The sequence below is a fragment of the Thunnus albacares genome, chromosome 5 (assembly GCF_914725855.1).
Source record: "Thunnus albacares chromosome 5, fThuAlb1.1, whole genome shotgun sequence".
Lineage (NCBI taxonomy): Eukaryota > Metazoa > Chordata > Actinopteri > Scombriformes > Scombridae > Thunnus > Thunnus albacares.
The window spans coordinates 12,760,383-12,777,827 of NC_058110.1; the positions used below are offsets into that span (position 1 = coordinate 12,760,383).

At 37.4% G+C, this 17,445-nt stretch overlaps 1 protein-coding gene across 1 annotated transcript in view; it reads right to left on the bottom strand.

Moving 5' to 3' along the window:
- The window catches only part of cacna1db (calcium channel, voltage-dependent, L type, alpha 1D subunit, b), a 94,461-nt gene that overhangs the window by 32,419 nt on the left and 44,597 nt on the right, over positions 1–17,445 (bottom strand). The window contains exons 10-21 of the mRNA XM_044351905.1: positions 7,164–7,251; positions 6,932–6,958; positions 6,241–6,401; positions 5,816–6,041; positions 4,892–5,099; positions 4,311–4,431; positions 4,054–4,168; positions 3,840–3,900; positions 3,596–3,656; positions 2,380–2,521; positions 2,041–2,170; positions 1,063–1,122 (exon numbers count right to left, since the gene is read on the bottom strand). Of these exons, the coding sequence (XP_044207840.1) occupies positions 1,063–1,122; positions 2,041–2,170; positions 2,380–2,521; positions 3,596–3,656; positions 3,840–3,900; positions 4,054–4,168; positions 4,311–4,431; positions 4,892–5,099; positions 5,816–6,041; positions 6,241–6,401; positions 6,932–6,958; positions 7,164–7,251 (1,400 nt within the window). The remainder of the gene's footprint in view (positions 1–1,062; positions 1,123–2,040; positions 2,171–2,379; positions 2,522–3,595; positions 3,657–3,839; positions 3,901–4,053; positions 4,169–4,310; positions 4,432–4,891; positions 5,100–5,815; positions 6,042–6,240; positions 6,402–6,931; positions 6,959–7,163; positions 7,252–17,445) is intronic.

Below are 17,445 nucleotides of genomic sequence, written 5' to 3' on the forward strand. Positions count from 1 at the left end.
ATGCAAAATGTTCACAAGACATGGGGCACATTATTCCAAAGCCACTACATTCATTTCTAATGCAGATTAAGCCAGGGACCCTACAACAAACACTTTCCAAGAAACAGGGCTTATAATCCTCTCCTGATCAAATGTTAGGCTTAAAGTGAAAAACAAGGGATTTCCTGGTTTAGGCATGCAGCAAGCAAAGGGTAAGGCAGAGGACTGAATTTTAACAGTAAAAATGACATTTCCTGATTTTTGTAGATTTCTTCAAGTTCATTCAAATGACCAAATTAAAGAGAGAAGAATATCTGTATGTGCAGTACACAGTCAGGCAGTGGAATACTAAGCTTGATGGTTGTTCAAGTTCAAGTTCATCTCTCCACAGTCCACAATGTTTCAAATTTAACACATCCTTCATATTAAAAAAAAAAGTTAGTTGTTCATAATGTGGGTATTTACTAGTCAAGGATGTTGACAAAGATTCAAAGTTTTTAAAAATGATCATAACTGGTGAAAGATCTCAAAACGCCACCAGAGTCATAGTGCCAATTAGGCATATATTTTTTAATCTTCAGAAAGTTAAAAAGAAAAATTAAAAAATAATTTGGGAACAGCCAAACAGGAAGTTGTACTCTGGAGAGCCACTGGTCCATAAACTGGTCGAGGATGAAGAAGGGGAGTGGGCCGTGATGGAAAAGTGACTGACAGACAAAAAAATATCTGACAAAAATGCATGATCTCCACGTTGACGGATTGGCGCTATGACAACAAAACAAGCAGGCGGCCGTTTTAACAAAAAAAGTATAGAGACAAAAATGGGGGGAGGGAGGACATGTGCAGCAAGCTTGGACGTGGTGGGTTGTTGCTGAGGCAGCTCAACAGTTTTTATTATCCAAGGAGGGTTGAACCGAGGGCAACTGAACTTGGTTGAAGATACTTGAAGATGTTTCGCCTCTCATCCAAGGGGCTTCTTCAAGTATCTACAACCAAGTCCAGTCCCCCTCGATTCGACCCTCCTTGGATAACCATGACCTGGATGACTGAGAATCTTCACAGACAACAGTTTTTATTGTTTACCTTAATAAGGATCTCAAATGTAAACATACTAGTGAAGACATAGTCTGCATACCCTAGGATCTGAGGAGGCAATCAGAGTGACATAAGCACGCAGGGTTACTGAAGCTCTACCCAGCACAGCACAACACAGCACACAAAGGACATTTACCTTCAACAGGATCTCAACAGTAAAGATTGCGGTGAAAGCATAGTCAAAATAACCAAGTATCTGCAAGAGGCAATGCACAAGTTCAAGTCATCAAGTCATTCCAGGATAACAGCACAATGAATGATCTAAAGCTGTAGATACAGTGAGGGTCAACACATGACATAGTAACTCCTAGTAAATTAAAGCTGCACTAGGTAATATTTTAATGTAAAAACAGTTAAGAGTTTCCCATAAACAAATCAAGATACCAGAGATTTATTTTTGTAGAAGTAGTTTGCTCTAATCATAGAATGTGAGGAATTCAAATTTGCATGTATCTCCTATATCTCTAAAAATATCTCTTTAAAGTCAAGTTTCAGACTTTATAAGACATCTTCAATACCACATAGAAAGCAATTTAATGTCTGTTTCACAATCATACAGATCAAAGTATGAAAGTATGATGGAAAACCAGTATGGACGATATGGCCTAGAATTATTTATTATTATATACTGTATTTTTTAAGTACTTTCCATCATTATGTAACAATAATTCCCAACAATATAAATAACTAAAGTAATGCAACTTGGGCCTGAATAAGCAGCATAAAATGGACAGATGGATTAACCAATAAAAAAAGATTAATTCATTTAAGTTTGTTTGAGTTTTTGCTAAAACCGACACTTGCCCATTATGAGACAATGAGCTTCCTACAGTAGCTACTGTACATAGCAGTAGTGACAGTGCTTGCTACTGTCTGATGGTGCTGACTGAAACGCTACAAAAAAGAATTGAAGATATTGCAAAACCTGCAGATAAGCTGCTACAACCCCGGTACTTGTTTACATACAATATTGCGAGCAGAGAAGTTGCGTATGGGATCCTCAGCAGCCAGAGAGACGGAGCTGAGCATGATGAAGACCAGGATGAGGTTGGTGAAAATCTGATGGTTGATCAGCTTATGGCAGAATACACGAATCCTACAGTGATAAAAATAAAAAAGAGGGAGATGTGGAGACAGACAGGGAAAGGGAGCAGGCAGAAAAAGTGTAACAGCAAGTCTGGATTTGTGATAGAGATTTAATTTGGAAAGATATTAAAGGTTATTTTTCTGTTCAACTGAACAGGTTGACTGGTATGTAATTATGTCCTGGTATCAATATCACCAAACATCATGTACGATACTCACGGGTTAGTTCTGCTGAAGATGAAGAAGGCGCTGCCCTCTGGGATGGGCGGCATTTTTTCTTTGATGCTGAGTTCAGATAGCCTCTGGGGGCGGGGCCCTGGCGGGACTTCTGGGAGGTCATTATCATCATCATCGTTACACCCTAAGACACAGAATCAATGTTATTTTAATCCTTTTGAACATGAAAAAAATGTGTGTGCTCTATTTGTAATTATATTGCTGATGCTTATTACAACTGAAAATTTAGAAACCAAATTCATTACATTGCATTTTTGTATTAACTGCTGTCGAGTGTTTATTTTGTGAAAAGTTCCTTTAACAGAAAGATAAATGTGGAGAGTTAATGTTTGAGGTTATGTCTTGTCTTCTCACATTTGTCATACTTTGTTTTAATCCACATCTTCTCTCTAAGTGATCATCATTATTGATCATCAAATTTTGTCTGTCAAGTTTATTGTGATAATTTGCTGAATCGCACCAAATAATTTTCACCAACTGCTGTGTTGTGTTTTATTTTAAATGTTACCTAATAACTTTCCCTTGATTCACTTTCTGTGTAACCCAGTGTTGTTCAAATTTAAGCATGAGAGCAAAGATTTTTCTCCCATAACATTCATCCTGAGGTTTTCCTGCCTGTCTGTACTTACTCTCGATAAAGTTGCTCTCAGTACTACAGGTGTTGCTGGAATTCTCATCTTCACAGTTACGTTCCTTCTCCGTGCATCTTGCTAGTATGTGAAGCAAATATTTATGCAACACTTCCAACTAAACTCGACTGAAGTTGGTGAAATAATACAGAAGTCCTCTTATACTGATTTTTCCTCATTGTTCAAACTTCAAGTTAATTACATAACCAAAACACTGGATGATGTGAGGGATTATTTGTGAGCTCCAGTACGTGCACTGTTTATGTCACAGTCACATAATTGTCATTTGTCCTTCTGATTGGTTGCTGGGTGTGTAGAAGGCGGGTCTTGGAGTGCCAAGGAGTGGTGGGAAACATATAGACAATGAATAATAACCCTCCACCCCTTTAGTTTTTGTCTGTTTTTATATGTTGACATGAATTAACTGAAATCAATGTGAAGCCGTATGCAGTCAGTGCACAGCTCCCACCACACATCGCTGGTATAGCTGCAGCATGTAGTGGCAAGTAATTCACCTTGACATGACAACAAATTATCTCTCCAGTACGACCTGTGCTGCAAAGTTTTACCTGGAGAGTCGATGGCAGGATACGACTCTTTGTCTTCCTCCAGTAAGATCTCTGCTGGCATCTACACACAGTGATCAGGTTTAGCAATCTTAAAATGCACAACTACTGAGATGAAAATTAAATACTGTGCTTAAACATAGATGGTAGCAATTTGTTACATTCTAGACCTGCACACTTTATAGGATATTAATAATACAATTCACATGATTTATGAAGAGAACTGGAGCAATCCTCTGTCTTTTACCTTGGTCTCTCCATCCCTGGCATCCATTATTTCAACTCTCTTCTTCTCTGTGCTTGTTTCTCTGTTTGGGAAAGATAAAACAAAAGAGGTAACTAGCGAGGCAAAAGGCAATTTTTCAGTGGCAGTGGAAAGTGACAAATGTGACAAATGTCTTAGAAAAGGAAACTGAAAACAAAAACTGAAATGTGAATTATTGAGGTGTCCTTAGCTGTACTTGATACTATTCTTCCTCTTCTTGGCCTCCTCTTCCTCCCTCTGTGCTGTGTTTAGGCTCTCTGCATCTGCCAGGTTGTCAACAGCGATGGCCAAGAAGACATTCAGCAGGATATCTAGTCATGTGATTTAAGGAGAAAACACTGACCAACACCATGAAATCCAATCATGAAAAACCCACTTGAGCTTTGAGAATATGGAAGTGGCTCAACGTCAGCATTTATATGTGAGTGTGTATGTCTATGGCTGGTAGGATACAGTTTCCACAGATGAAGAGGATTATGAAGTAAATACAGACCACCATTCCAGAGGAGGCCGGGCCGCCGTACGCCATGATACCGTCATACATCACCGTATTCCAGTCTTCTCCTGTCAAGATCTAGTAAACGCAGTAAACAGTGGAAGCTATTGAAATCACTTCTTCTATGAGTGTCTGATGTCATTTTGTCACTTTTATTAGATAAAATCTTTTCATGAATACATTCTTCAAATTTTGAAATATTGGGAAGGTGATGCTACTAATGAGGATTTTTACATGTTTCAAGGTGCATCAACAGCTTTTGCTGTTCTATAGCAAAGTAAAACCATGTGCAGAGGTTTAATCATCACCAATGACTGTGATCAATGACTTCTTTGTCAGATGCCGAGATGTCAATCTTTAAAAAGTACCAGCCTGCACTGTGAGGTTAAGTAAACATGTTGCTGTTGTTGCTATAAATGTCTCTTCAAGACATTTTGACTTGGTTTGTGGTTGGTAGATGTTTGTAAAATATTTTTATGATAAAATGTTTACGGAAATATTAGAAGATTTGAAATATTGCATAAAACCAAACACTCACCTGGAACACGGTGAGCAGAGCCTGGGGGAAGTTATCAAACGTGCTCCTTTTGGTCACGGTCTCGTCAAAGTTGAACTTGCCCCCAAAGAGCTGCATGCCAAGCAGGGAGAAGATGATGATGAAGAGGAAGAGTAACAGCAACAGGGAGGCGATGGACTTCATGGAGTTGAGCAGAGAAGCCACCAGGTTACTAAGTGATGCCCAATGACTGGAGAAGAAACAATATAAAACAACTTAAGAGACGGACAGACAAAGTGTTACACACACCTGTGAAGGTAATGAGATACAAAAATGGAAATGATAAAAAAAATTAATAAGACAAGGCATTAAGATCAACTCTAACATACATTTTGAACAACCTCTGTGGTTTAGGGCAGAGACTGGAACTAATCTTCTGTCTGACCTAATAACTAATTGCTGACTTTGTGAAAATTCTTTGTGCTCATTTAATGTGACAACAGCAGATCACAACAGCCAGCGATCACTGCACTGTGTAAGCTGTCGTTGTAAGAACTGAACTGGTCTTGTTACAAAATGACTGTTCTATAATCATAAAGCTTACATGTATGTTCTCCTTAGTGGAGTATCCCCAGTGATACCAGAGAAAAACCCTTACAACTTTTGAAGTGTTTGGTCAATGCTTTAGCTTTTTTATTGCTATAGTCAGACAGTACTATAAAATGAACCACCAATCAAATACCCTCAAAAAGACATGTCACTACTATCTGTTCCCAAAAAAAAAGAGTAACAGAAATAAATTAGGTCTGGTCTACTTTGCAACCAGCCTTCCCAAACCTCTGATACAGACCTTTGAGCTTCTGCAAAAGCGATCACTAGCAGAATTACAGGTATGCCAAACAGGGACATGAAAAGTCATCTTTACTGCACTCAGAAAACTAAAAACTATGAGTCTCTGTTGCTCACCGTGTGACCTTGAAGATCCTAAGGAGGCGTACACAGCGGAAAACAGAGATGCCCAGCGGAGACATAATGGCCAGCTCCACCAGGATGGTCTCTATGATGCCTCCACACACCACGAAACAGTCGAAACGATTGAACAGGGACACAAAGTAGGCCTGCAGCCCCAAACTGTACATCTTCACCAGCATCTCTAAGGTGAACATCGCTAGGAGAACTTTGTTGGATACGTCTGGAGAAGAGACGAAAGGACAGAAGAAGAGAAGACTTACTCCAGGAACATTGAATTAACACAAACATGAAAAATAACACATTATGATGCACAGGATACAGTTCACTGTCGTTACTTTTAAAGTCACAGGGCACATCACTGTGTAGAGCTGAGTTCATGTTTCTCAACCAAACAGAACAGAGTAAAGAAGAATAGATACCCTGTACTTCAGTCAGCCAGTCTGGCTGGTTGTAGTGCTCAGAGGCGATGGTGAGAGTATTGAGGAACACCAAGATGATGACCAGCCAATAAAACGTCACAGATTTCACGGCTGCACGACACTTCCTGCGACAGAAACGGTTCCACCGTCGCCACTGACGACTGACAAACGAACAGTTTCACTTTATGATCAGTTGTCAGCATACGTACGTCCATATTCAGAAGAGTTTAGTTGTAGAATAACAAAACATTTCTTTTACAGATAATGGAAAGTTTTTATTGAATTTAACATATCTTGGAATAAACTCTTCTGTCTTTGGACTTCAGTTATACTGTATATATTTGGTTATAATGTTTTCTTTCTCACATATGCAATTACACAGCTGGTGAAATAAATTGAAAGCGCAGCATCACTATAAATCAAACTGAACAGAAATGGATTATAAAGAAGAGCAGGGGTGGATTTCGAGTGAGCAAACTGGACAAAACACAATGAAACTGTGATGAAATGAGGATAAAGGCAATAATTGGTCGGTCAACAATAAAACATAACAGACAGTGAATCGACAGCAAAAACGAAAACGCAGGTGAAAACATTAAGGATCTACGTAATTCAAAAATCAGCCAGATGAATTGAATCCATTAAATGAATGATGAACGCACCTACCATGCAACCATGCAAAGATACTAACCTGCACTTTGACTTAGTAATTTTTTGACTGAGGAGAATAAAAGATGAGATAACTTTTAATAAAAGGCAGCAACATGTGCTTTGTGTTTGAGTCACATGTTTCATATATACAATAGTCATTGTGTCCTTGTCAAATACGACGAACTTCTTCCTATTAACTCATCATCAGTTGACTGTTAGGACTGTCAAATAAATGTCTGACTGTTGTGTCCATAGTAATATGTGAAACTCACCACAGCGGTCCACAGCAGGGTGACTTGCCTTCCTCTTCATTGTGATTCTCTGTGTTCACCGACTCTGTCTCACTTGTGGGCATGCTCGCTGTCGTATCGCACACACAAACACACACCAAGAAAAAGGTAACATGAGATGATATGATGTCAAGTTAACAGAGACGTTTAGGATATTAACTTTTTCACCAGTAAAATTCACATTGTAATAGATTTTCCTATTGACACCCATGCATGTTTGGTTTGGCTTGGTTCCAGGGTGATGAAATATGTTTTTGAAGTCCAATGTTTGTTTTTTTGAACACAGAAAGAAGAAACAATTCTCTAATCTACTTAGAGTCAAACATTAGACTGAAACTATTACAAGATAGACTCAGGTGCATCTTAGCTGTTGACTGGAAGCACTGAGTTATTTTCCTTTCCTGCCTGTAGTTGTGTCACCTGAAATTTTATCTTTCATTTGTGTTTCACATGGCTTACAGACCAAGCCAAACCACCTGAAAGCAAAACTGACAATGTGAAAAATCCAGGTGTCAAGTAGAAAATGCTGGGGTGACTTCTTCTCAAAGTTTGACATGAATGAAAATGAAATTCAGCCAGTTTTCCTTAATTCTACAATATCTTAGTCCTGAAAGAGACTGACGAGGTCTGATTAAATGTCGACCCCTGGATGTTAGAGTTGCACTATGTGAAACCAACTGGTCTGCTTTAGGAATCCTACAAAATGATGAATTTTGAGGTTTCTGCATAGATCAAATCACAGTGAGTAGCTACATGCTGCCAGACCTGAGTCAAAGTGGAATTTGTACATGATTTTAGTCATTTTTGAAACAATTTATTAATTAGAAACAGATTACAGATATTGACAGTGAGACAAAATAGTTTACTTGTAACAAGTACCAAGTGTTGTTGTTTAATCTTTTCAACATTGTCCAGTTGAAATATTTTCTCAAACTATTTGGTCCAGGTCTGTATGCTGTATAATTTACATAGTCACATAGTCATTTACAACATACAGTATATTGAAAATATATACTGTACATGCATAAAACATTGTCTTTATAAGTGACCAATGAAAGGAATTCAAAATGATGATGACTGGATGAAGAATCTGAACACAAACAGTTTGACAATTCTGTTTACTTCAACCAAAAATATAGTCGAGATTGACGGAAAAATATATTTTTATACATTACAAAGTGTCAAAATGTAATATTTAATGAAATGTTTAAAGTGGTACTAAAATAAACACAAGCTAAATACATTTTACTGGCAAAAAAAAAAAAAAATCATTTACAGGTCAAAATGCTGAAGTAAAGCTTATGTGTCTTGTGGCAAAGAATTGGCTGAAAACATTTAAATTTACGCAAATTTGCATCATTTACGTAAGACTTTGAAATGTATTATTCACTTAAAGTTCAAAGTTCAAGTTTAACTTTTGATGTTTTCTATATTTAAATAAAACATGCATTTTGAGTTTGGTCAATGCTGTATATTTAAACAGTTTGAAGGAGCTACATGTGCCTCTGTGTAGTTACAACAAAAATTAAACCTCAGCTCGAGCTGTGTTAGTGTTATTGTTAAACTGCCACATCTCTCATAAACTTGGCTGCTGCTTGGTGCCCGTCTGCCTCTATGGACACATTTGACTGGAGGATTTTTTCCCCTGATCCACCTTTCATCTTCTACAGTACAAACTGTTGATTAATTTCACTCACAGTTAGACTTTGTTATTATTAGGCTTTGTCTAAAGAAGTTCAGCGATGATGGATGATAAAGTGTGTGTGTGTGTGTGTTGAAAGAAATGCTCATGATATGATGTTACGGATCAGATAATGATTAATGATTCCAAACAAAGAGCATGCAAACACAAAAGCACAAACAAAAGCATGAGCAAAGCACATGCAAGCAAGCGGAGGCACCAAAGATGAACTGTCTGTATGAACATGCACATGAGAACACACAGTCCCGGACTCTCACGCACACACAAACACATTTACCCTGTGTCTCTGTGGACTGAGTGAACCAGCCAAACTTTCCTTTCTTCTTCTGAGTGAGGTCAGCTAGCGTGACCCCTTGGTGTTACCAACATGCAGTTCACACAGCCAGACAGCAGAGGAAGCAGTGAGTCAGTACACAGCAGAACAAGAGAGAGAGGAAGGTATGGCAAGAGACAACTGCAATACAATCTATAGTACGAACACAGTTACTGTGTCCAGAAAAGCTTCAAAACAAATGTATAGTAACATCTTTCCATAACAGACTGACTACAGAATCGAAGTATGGATATTTTATCCTGCTACAGTAAAATTCATCTGTTATATTTAGTCCTAGCATTAAGTAGATTGACACTAACAGGAAAGACAAAGGTTAAAGAAGGCCTTACAATACAGCACAGTATAGCAACAATTCAGTCGAGGAACTAACATATTATATAAATATTCACAATAATCTGAACATTTAAAACCAGTCAATCATGCAGGAAGAGAGGATGATGGACATAACGTCCTCAAAATCAAATTACATAAAAACTCAGCACAGTTCACCTGTTACACAATATATTTGCTAACTGAGGTAAGATAGTTATATGTAATAGACTGAGTATAAGGGCCATACTTTACATTGCATCACATAGTTTGTCAGTCAAGAGCTCTGACAAGTTCGTTTTTTAACTGAAAAACATGCTGCTCAATACACATCATGGTAACAATGCTATAAAAAACTCATTTAATGGATCCCAATCAAAAATGTTTGTTTATGTAAACAAACAAAAAAAGAATATTAGCTGATATATCATTATTGTATTTTTTTTTTTAACTAATTCTGATATTGACCTCAATAAGTCAATGTCAGCTGGTCTATATCTCATCATTTAAAATCTATATTTTCTGGACATAGTAACTATACAGTATAATCCGATATTAAACTTGAAAAGATTAGTAATAAACAAAACTTCTTTAAGAAAACTGAAGATAGAAGACAGACAAGAGAACTGTTGGCGACAAGAGCAGAAAATATGAGGAAACAAAAAAGGAGAAAGAAGGGGAAAAAACTAATGTTAGCAGCATCTACAGACAGTTTTTTACAAGGCACACAGACACTGCAGGAATCAAGGAGAGAAAGTTAGTGTGTTGTCTTGGATGTCTACATCAATGACAGCAGAGGTACAATAAAAGCAGGGCAATTACTGGAGGACATAAAAACTGAGAGGTACATATGCACTGGTCTCAGTCAGCTATCTAATATGAGCCTGTCAGGGGCAGCTGCTAAAGAGAGAGGAAAGAAGGAAGAGAGGAGGAAGGAAACAAGGATGCAACAAAGTTAGGGTGCTGCAGATGTGACGAGGAACTGCTTTGTTGAGACTGTGATGGACAATCAGTGAAAATTCTCCTCCCTGAAGAATTTGGGGTTTAGTATTTGTTTGCATTTATATTTTTCATGTCATGTGGGTCTTAAAACAGTACTTACATGATTATATGTACGTACACCGCAACAGTTTTTAGTCTTTGTAATTGTTTCTCCTGTTAATACCGGTCATGAGGAGTTCCCTTCCTAATATGATTTCAATGTAAGTAATGAGGGACAAAATCTCATGAGGCTCCAGCAGTCTGAACTGTGTTTCCTGGCAGAGCTGCAAGCTGCGGAAATGTGGCACTATTGGTCATTAGCTATTCATAAAATATAAAATGCTTGTTTTTCCCTCATGAAGGCACCATTAAAACAACGGACGAGTGCTAGTTTTGTAGCAAAACCTAAGTAAAGTAGGTATTTTGAAAAATAAACATAAAAAATAATCTGAATGATAAATCAAATAACACGAAATAATGCTGTCAATCCAAACTCCTGGTGGGCTCCCACCTCCATCTGTCAGTCTTCAACACATTTCAGAAGATTAAACAAAGCCTACAATAGCAAGTGTTTGACTGGAGAAAACACCTCCTTAATTCATCTCATCAAACAGGAAGGGAGACCCTCTCGTAGCACAAGCCACACAACAAAACCACCGTACATTTACTGACTATTCCACAACATGCCGTACACATCCTACATTGTCAGTTAATATGTTTCTAATTCATTAAATGATTCAGGTCATCCACAAAGAAAATAAATGAGACAGTGGGCGGAAAGTGATGTGCTATCTCTAGATTGGCAGATAAAAGAAAAGAGAAGGGTTAATTAAGATATTTTTAAATATATGCTGCAAACAGGATAAAATAAGTCACTTTTAATACTGTTCACGAGATGGTTGTAAATGAAATTGGCATAACAGGAATTAAGGAGAGCAAGTTAGTAACAAGTCATAAAAGGGGAAGGGGGCCAATCTGTGGAGGACAGAGGACACTGACAGATGCACTGAGTGCACTGTGGATGGTTTTAAGGCACTGAAGCAGTATTAAGAAGAGACTGGAGGCTGCCAGCAACAACACTGCAGGTCAAAACATCTAAATGTGGAGATGATTTCCATTCAGTGATCTTTATACACACAATGTAACACATAATAAACTTTGTATGAACGCTACAAAACATGGTTATTTTACTTTTGTTACCCTTTCTGTTGTTTGACCATCTTGAACTTGTCACTATTCATGCCAAACGTCTTCAAGTATGTAAACATGTATTTATTGTCAAATGAAGGGTTTTTCATGTACTGGATATATAAATGCCTCAATATCAGTAATGCTCATGAATTACATATTATGGTTTGTCTGGCTGTGGTCCAACAACAAAACATCTAACATGTTTTTGAAAAAGGGGACATTCTTGATCCACTATACAGTATATGGAAACCTATATATCATTCAATATGAAATCATTTTAATGATATATAGGTTTAGGTTGAAATATTTGTTGATCATGACCTCTTTCCATGAAGTCAAATGATACTGAGGTGTAAGCTGTTTATGTATAAGGCATGTGGGCACAGTAGCTAAAAGTAAATATTACTGCCTTGAAATAAATGAAATAAATATCATTAATTACTTATTTTGGTCACTGTGTGTGGCTATGGTGAAAAATAAATAAACAAATCAATATCAAACATGTTTTTGAAAAAAGGAAAATCCCTGAACGAATATAAAATATCAAACATGACCTCATCATTCATTCAAATCTGTTTAATAGGCAAATAACTGTTTTTAATTTGCATGAAGTCAAATTAGTTGATCTTACAGTACTGAGGTATTGTTTTTATGTAACCTAATAAGTCTCTAAAAAACAGAAAGCAAACAAAGATGGAAATGATTCTGTCTTTTATCTGTTTTATATGCATCTAAACATTTATATATTTTCATTATTTTTAGTACATTGTTATATCCTTGTGACTACAAAACTCTCAGAGATTCATCATAACATGATACATGATACTTCAGTTACACAATACTTCTCCATTAAGTGATATATACTCTAGTGGAAATTGAATAAAAATTCTAGTATTTGATTTATTTTATGTTTATGATATCCATACACATGGCTTGATTAAGACCTCCACAGTGTTTAAGGGTCCTGCTTCTCTCACCTGGTCAACAAATTGCTTTTACTGCAGAAACAACAGGCCTCACGAACAGATTTGTTCTTAAGTGGCACATACGAGTGACTAAAGATTTACAAAAATTCACAAATTTTTCATACTTTTTCATAACTTTGCCTGAGGTACAAATAACATCACTAAAACAAAGATTCAAACTTGAACATTAACAGCAGAACTGTCAATAATTAGAGCGACCGCCTCCTCCGGTTGCTACAATATTTTGTAATTATTTGAGGTCCTAAAATACAACTACTGACAATACTAAATGTATATTTCTGACAGCAGGACCTGAAGCTCTTCAGTGTGACATTCGTCTTTTGGCTCTTTGGTAATATTTTTGTGAATGAAACCTGCCCACAAACAGAGCAGAACAGGTCGCCTCATATGGCAAGTTTAGGAAAATCAAATCTAACAAAACCACACCTCCTCATGGACAAGTGGCATTCATCAGGCTGAAACAAGTGATTTACAAGTTTTGTAGTAAGAGTCTGGTGAACCCGAACTAACAGAAAAAAGTAAGAGAGATTAAGGAGAAGAATACAAAAAATGTTCTTGCACGAGGCCCATTGACACGCCTGAAAACTGTGAAATGTTCCAGTGTCCAAACCTAATCAATATGCATGTCTGTCACTGCAGGGCTGTGTGCTGTGTCCTCAAATGTTCCCAGTCTTAACCATTTTGTCTATGACTCAAAGAACTTGACTGAAGCACTGCAGAAAGAAATACACAGACCTGGCACTATAGACAACATGGAGGATGCGAACATCTGGATTTAAGCAAATTGCTTCTCGCAGAACACAGAGATGTGATTTCTTAACTTTTCTCTATTATTCTGTCTGTTTCATATAATCAAAAACACAACAACATCAAACTAATAGAGGAAGGGCAGATTTGTCCATAAATATTAAGGCTTAACAAGAGCTCAACAATGATTTATTGAGGTTATACTGTTGTTATACTGGATAGGGCTGTATGATGATGTGAGCAGCTGGAGACTGTCACTGGCAGATAAAAGTTTCTACAAAGAGAGGGAGACTAAGTTCAGGAACTGGGTGCCTAATAAACCTGACAACTACAGAAGTGAAGAACATTGTGTTGTCCTGCATGATAATGGACAGTGACGTGATTACAGTTGTAAGGAACTCATTCAGTCTGCTTTGATGTCACAGGTGAGAATTTTTACTACAGTTTATATCCTAACATAATCCTCTTTCCCCTCATTACCTCACACACAACAACAACACACATTCACATTAAATTCACACCAGCCTGCTGCATTGTAAATACCACAGTGTTGACAGGAAATCCATTCCATGCATATAGTGCATATAATGATTATAGAAGTGATCTAAAGTTGTTTTTTTATGTTGCTGTGGTACTGTAGTGGATGGCACTCTGGTATAATTTTTCTGGTATTGTTATTATAATTATTAATATTATTATTATTAAGTTCATGCTCAGATGTGGAGGCTGTGGCTCTTAATGTTTACTCCCCACTTACACAGTAGATGGACATATTGTTTATGTGCAAATATAACTACTGATTTATGACATATGTTTGAGTCTGAGCAGAGACAAAATGCTTATTCGTTGCAAATGTCCATTTTGTAATTTCTCTTTTCCATATTTTTCATTGTGCAAATATAGTTTCATACAGATAATAACAGATTTTAGGCCACTTGACAGCAGGGGAAACGAGCTCTAACACTGACGTACTAACACATGCTCTCCACTGAGCCCTGAGGGAAATATTTGGCTCTTTAGCTGCTAAATCCTCCACTATGTTCACCAGCTAGTTGCTGGCAGGTGGTAAACAGTGCGTTTTTTTATAGCTTTTTGAGAGAGCTGCCTTCAGCTGCCTTCAGCTGACAACAGCGCTGAGAGCATTGAGAAAAACCAAAACAGTAAAGACACAGAACATGAAAGCAAAACAATGAGCTGAAAGACACTGAACTGGGTGTTGGGTGATACATCTCTGTGGGTTCAACACTGAAAGCGACCCCTTTCACATACATATAGTCGTGATCCAGTGGTAATATAAAAGTAATGATTAAAACAGCGTTAAGTAGCTGGTAACATGAACTCAAATTAAAAGCAGGGGCACTAAACCAGCTCATATTGCACATGTGCACACATCCAGCTCAACAAAAGATAGATATAGTAGGCAGATCATTTTGTTGGACTAAAAAGGACACGTGAAACAAGGACTAAAACAAACTTCTGTCACTGTATCGGTGAAAATGGGAGTGAATACTCAAATGTTCACATCTAAACAGTTGCATCATTATTTCACCTTAAGTCTGAGATTTATAATGAGAAACAGGAGTCATATTAAATATTAAAAAAACATTTCTACATACAAAGCAAAAATATGTGTGTGCATCTATGAAGTGTGAAGGCTAAGAAAATACTCAACATTAATTAAGATGTCTTTGATTGGTGCATTTACAGATGCATTCATTCATTAATTTTTATATCTAAACTGATTGATGACGTCACTAATATTGCCTCAGTTATGAACTGGACTTCTGTGTATCACTTTTGCTTCATGCCATGGACAACATACTGTATGTTAATAATGGCATATTGTATGTGAAGCACTTTACTATGGTCTATTTTCAGGGCTGAATGTGACATTTGTCTTCATCAACAACTTCATGACATGGATTGAGGCCCAGAGCCACTACACAGACCTGGCCAGTGTGAGAAACATGGCAGAGAACCAAAAGATAAAAAAGCTGGTACCGACAGGACAGATAGCTTGGTTTGGTTTTTTCAGAGATTCCTGGAAATGGTCAGATGGAAGTAACTCCTCATTTAGGTAGTGGAAAGAATTAACACAGGAAACTAATAACATCAATAACATGGAGCAATTTGTGGCAGCAGACTTTAACCACTCTGGCAAATGGGAGGATTCATCCTGTGAATGGAAGAGAGCATTTATTTGCTGCAGTCAGTGTGAGTGGCAACCCATGATTCAATTAGTCTCTATATTTGGATTTGTTAGTTTGCTTTTTCAAAGTCACAACAAAGCAAGTAATAAGACTGAGTCTGGTGAAAAAGAAACCCTCCCTGAATCTGACTGACCCTGCTGTGATGGAGGTGAATCATTTCTCACCTTCGTAATTTTATACAAAAACAAACTAAATGACTTGTATATTTCAGCTCATTCTTAAGAGTAACTTATACATGCTGAAAGCAGTGTGATCATCTATATGCATTGTAACTAGACAGAGGTGCAAATAACAATGAAGAAGCTATAAATGTAGTAGAAAGGTAAATAACTGTATGAATGAGAAGCAGGTGAAGAAAACATCAAAAACAATCCAGGATGTAGCTGACCAACAGTCTGTCTGTGTGAGTAATGATGTGAGTTTTGTGTCTCAGCTCAAACAGAGACTGAAAGGCAAAGACATCAAACTGAGCTGGAAGAAGCAGTCGGATGAAAAGGTCTTCAAAAGGAAAAGAAGGAAACAAAGAAAAGGAACACCATTAAAAAAAGATGATCTTAGGATCGTGGTGAATCTTTAAATCTATTTTCATAAAAGAAAGATGGTCATGTCTGGCTCTTTGTTCTTCCATCAATCCACCAGATGCCCTCAAACTTTCTCCGTTTGTTGAACTGGACTGAGTGGGAGTAAGATTGATAAGAGAGGTTGCAGATTATATTAAAGGACCACTTGAGATACTGTTACTCATTGTATTGAACCTTTGTCCAGATGTTTAACCGCCTAGCTCGTTCACATGTGCTCCACTTGAAGAGCTAACAGAACTAAGTGTAATCTGTGATTCTTTTCCTTTCACCTGGTTAAGAATGAGAATGTTTGTTTAATTACCAGATTATTTTTGTGTTTGCATTTGGCCTGCTGACATTTTAGGCTTCCTTGAGCCTACTTATTGTGTTTTTAGTTTCCGTTTGCTCTGTGTTTCCCTCCTGTGTTCATGTGCTCCTCCTCAGCCTGCTTTTCCCTCCACACCTGCCCTGCACCAGTCTTGTTAGCTCTGCCCTGCTCCCTGCGTCTCCCCCAGCCAATCAACTCCCAGCTTTGTGTCTCGCCACCTGTTCCTCGTTGTTTCATTAGTTCAGTTTGTATCTAAGTCCTGGTTTTCAGTTTAGTGTTGTTGGATCCTTTGTTCAGTTATTCTGAGCAGTTCATACTGCCTGTGTCCTCCATTGACACTTCTTCCCTCAAGAATAATTTTGTCCTAAATGTTTGCTGTTATCTTTGTATAATGCATCTGAATATCTTAAAAGGAGTTATGATGAAAATTATAGCAAATTATATATAAAACACTATTATTGTTATGTTGTTATTAGGAATACAACATTTCAGCATTTCCTTAAAGCCCTCATGCATAGATTGCTTTTCTATGACTGTAGCATCTCTAAAATTGTTCTAATGTAAAAAATGAGAAAATCTCAATGAAAATTTCTGTAGTCTACAGTACGTATTGCCTGCAGCCCATTATTTGACATGAGCCAGGTTCAGATCTGTGTGTGATGACAGCAGGAATCGTACAGTAAATGGCACAAAAGTGTGCTGTCACTCCAAACTGCGGCTTGTGCTCCTGCTGTTGGGATACAACAAATACCCTAAATAAAGCCACTAATTCTGTACAAGTTACTGGCTTAATTTGAGAACACAGTAAATTAGATGAGACTATATATATATAAGGAGAATATAACTACCTACAGTAGAGTGTACCAGCAGAGTACATGAAAAGATTTTGTGGTGTTTTGATGTATTTGAACTGGTC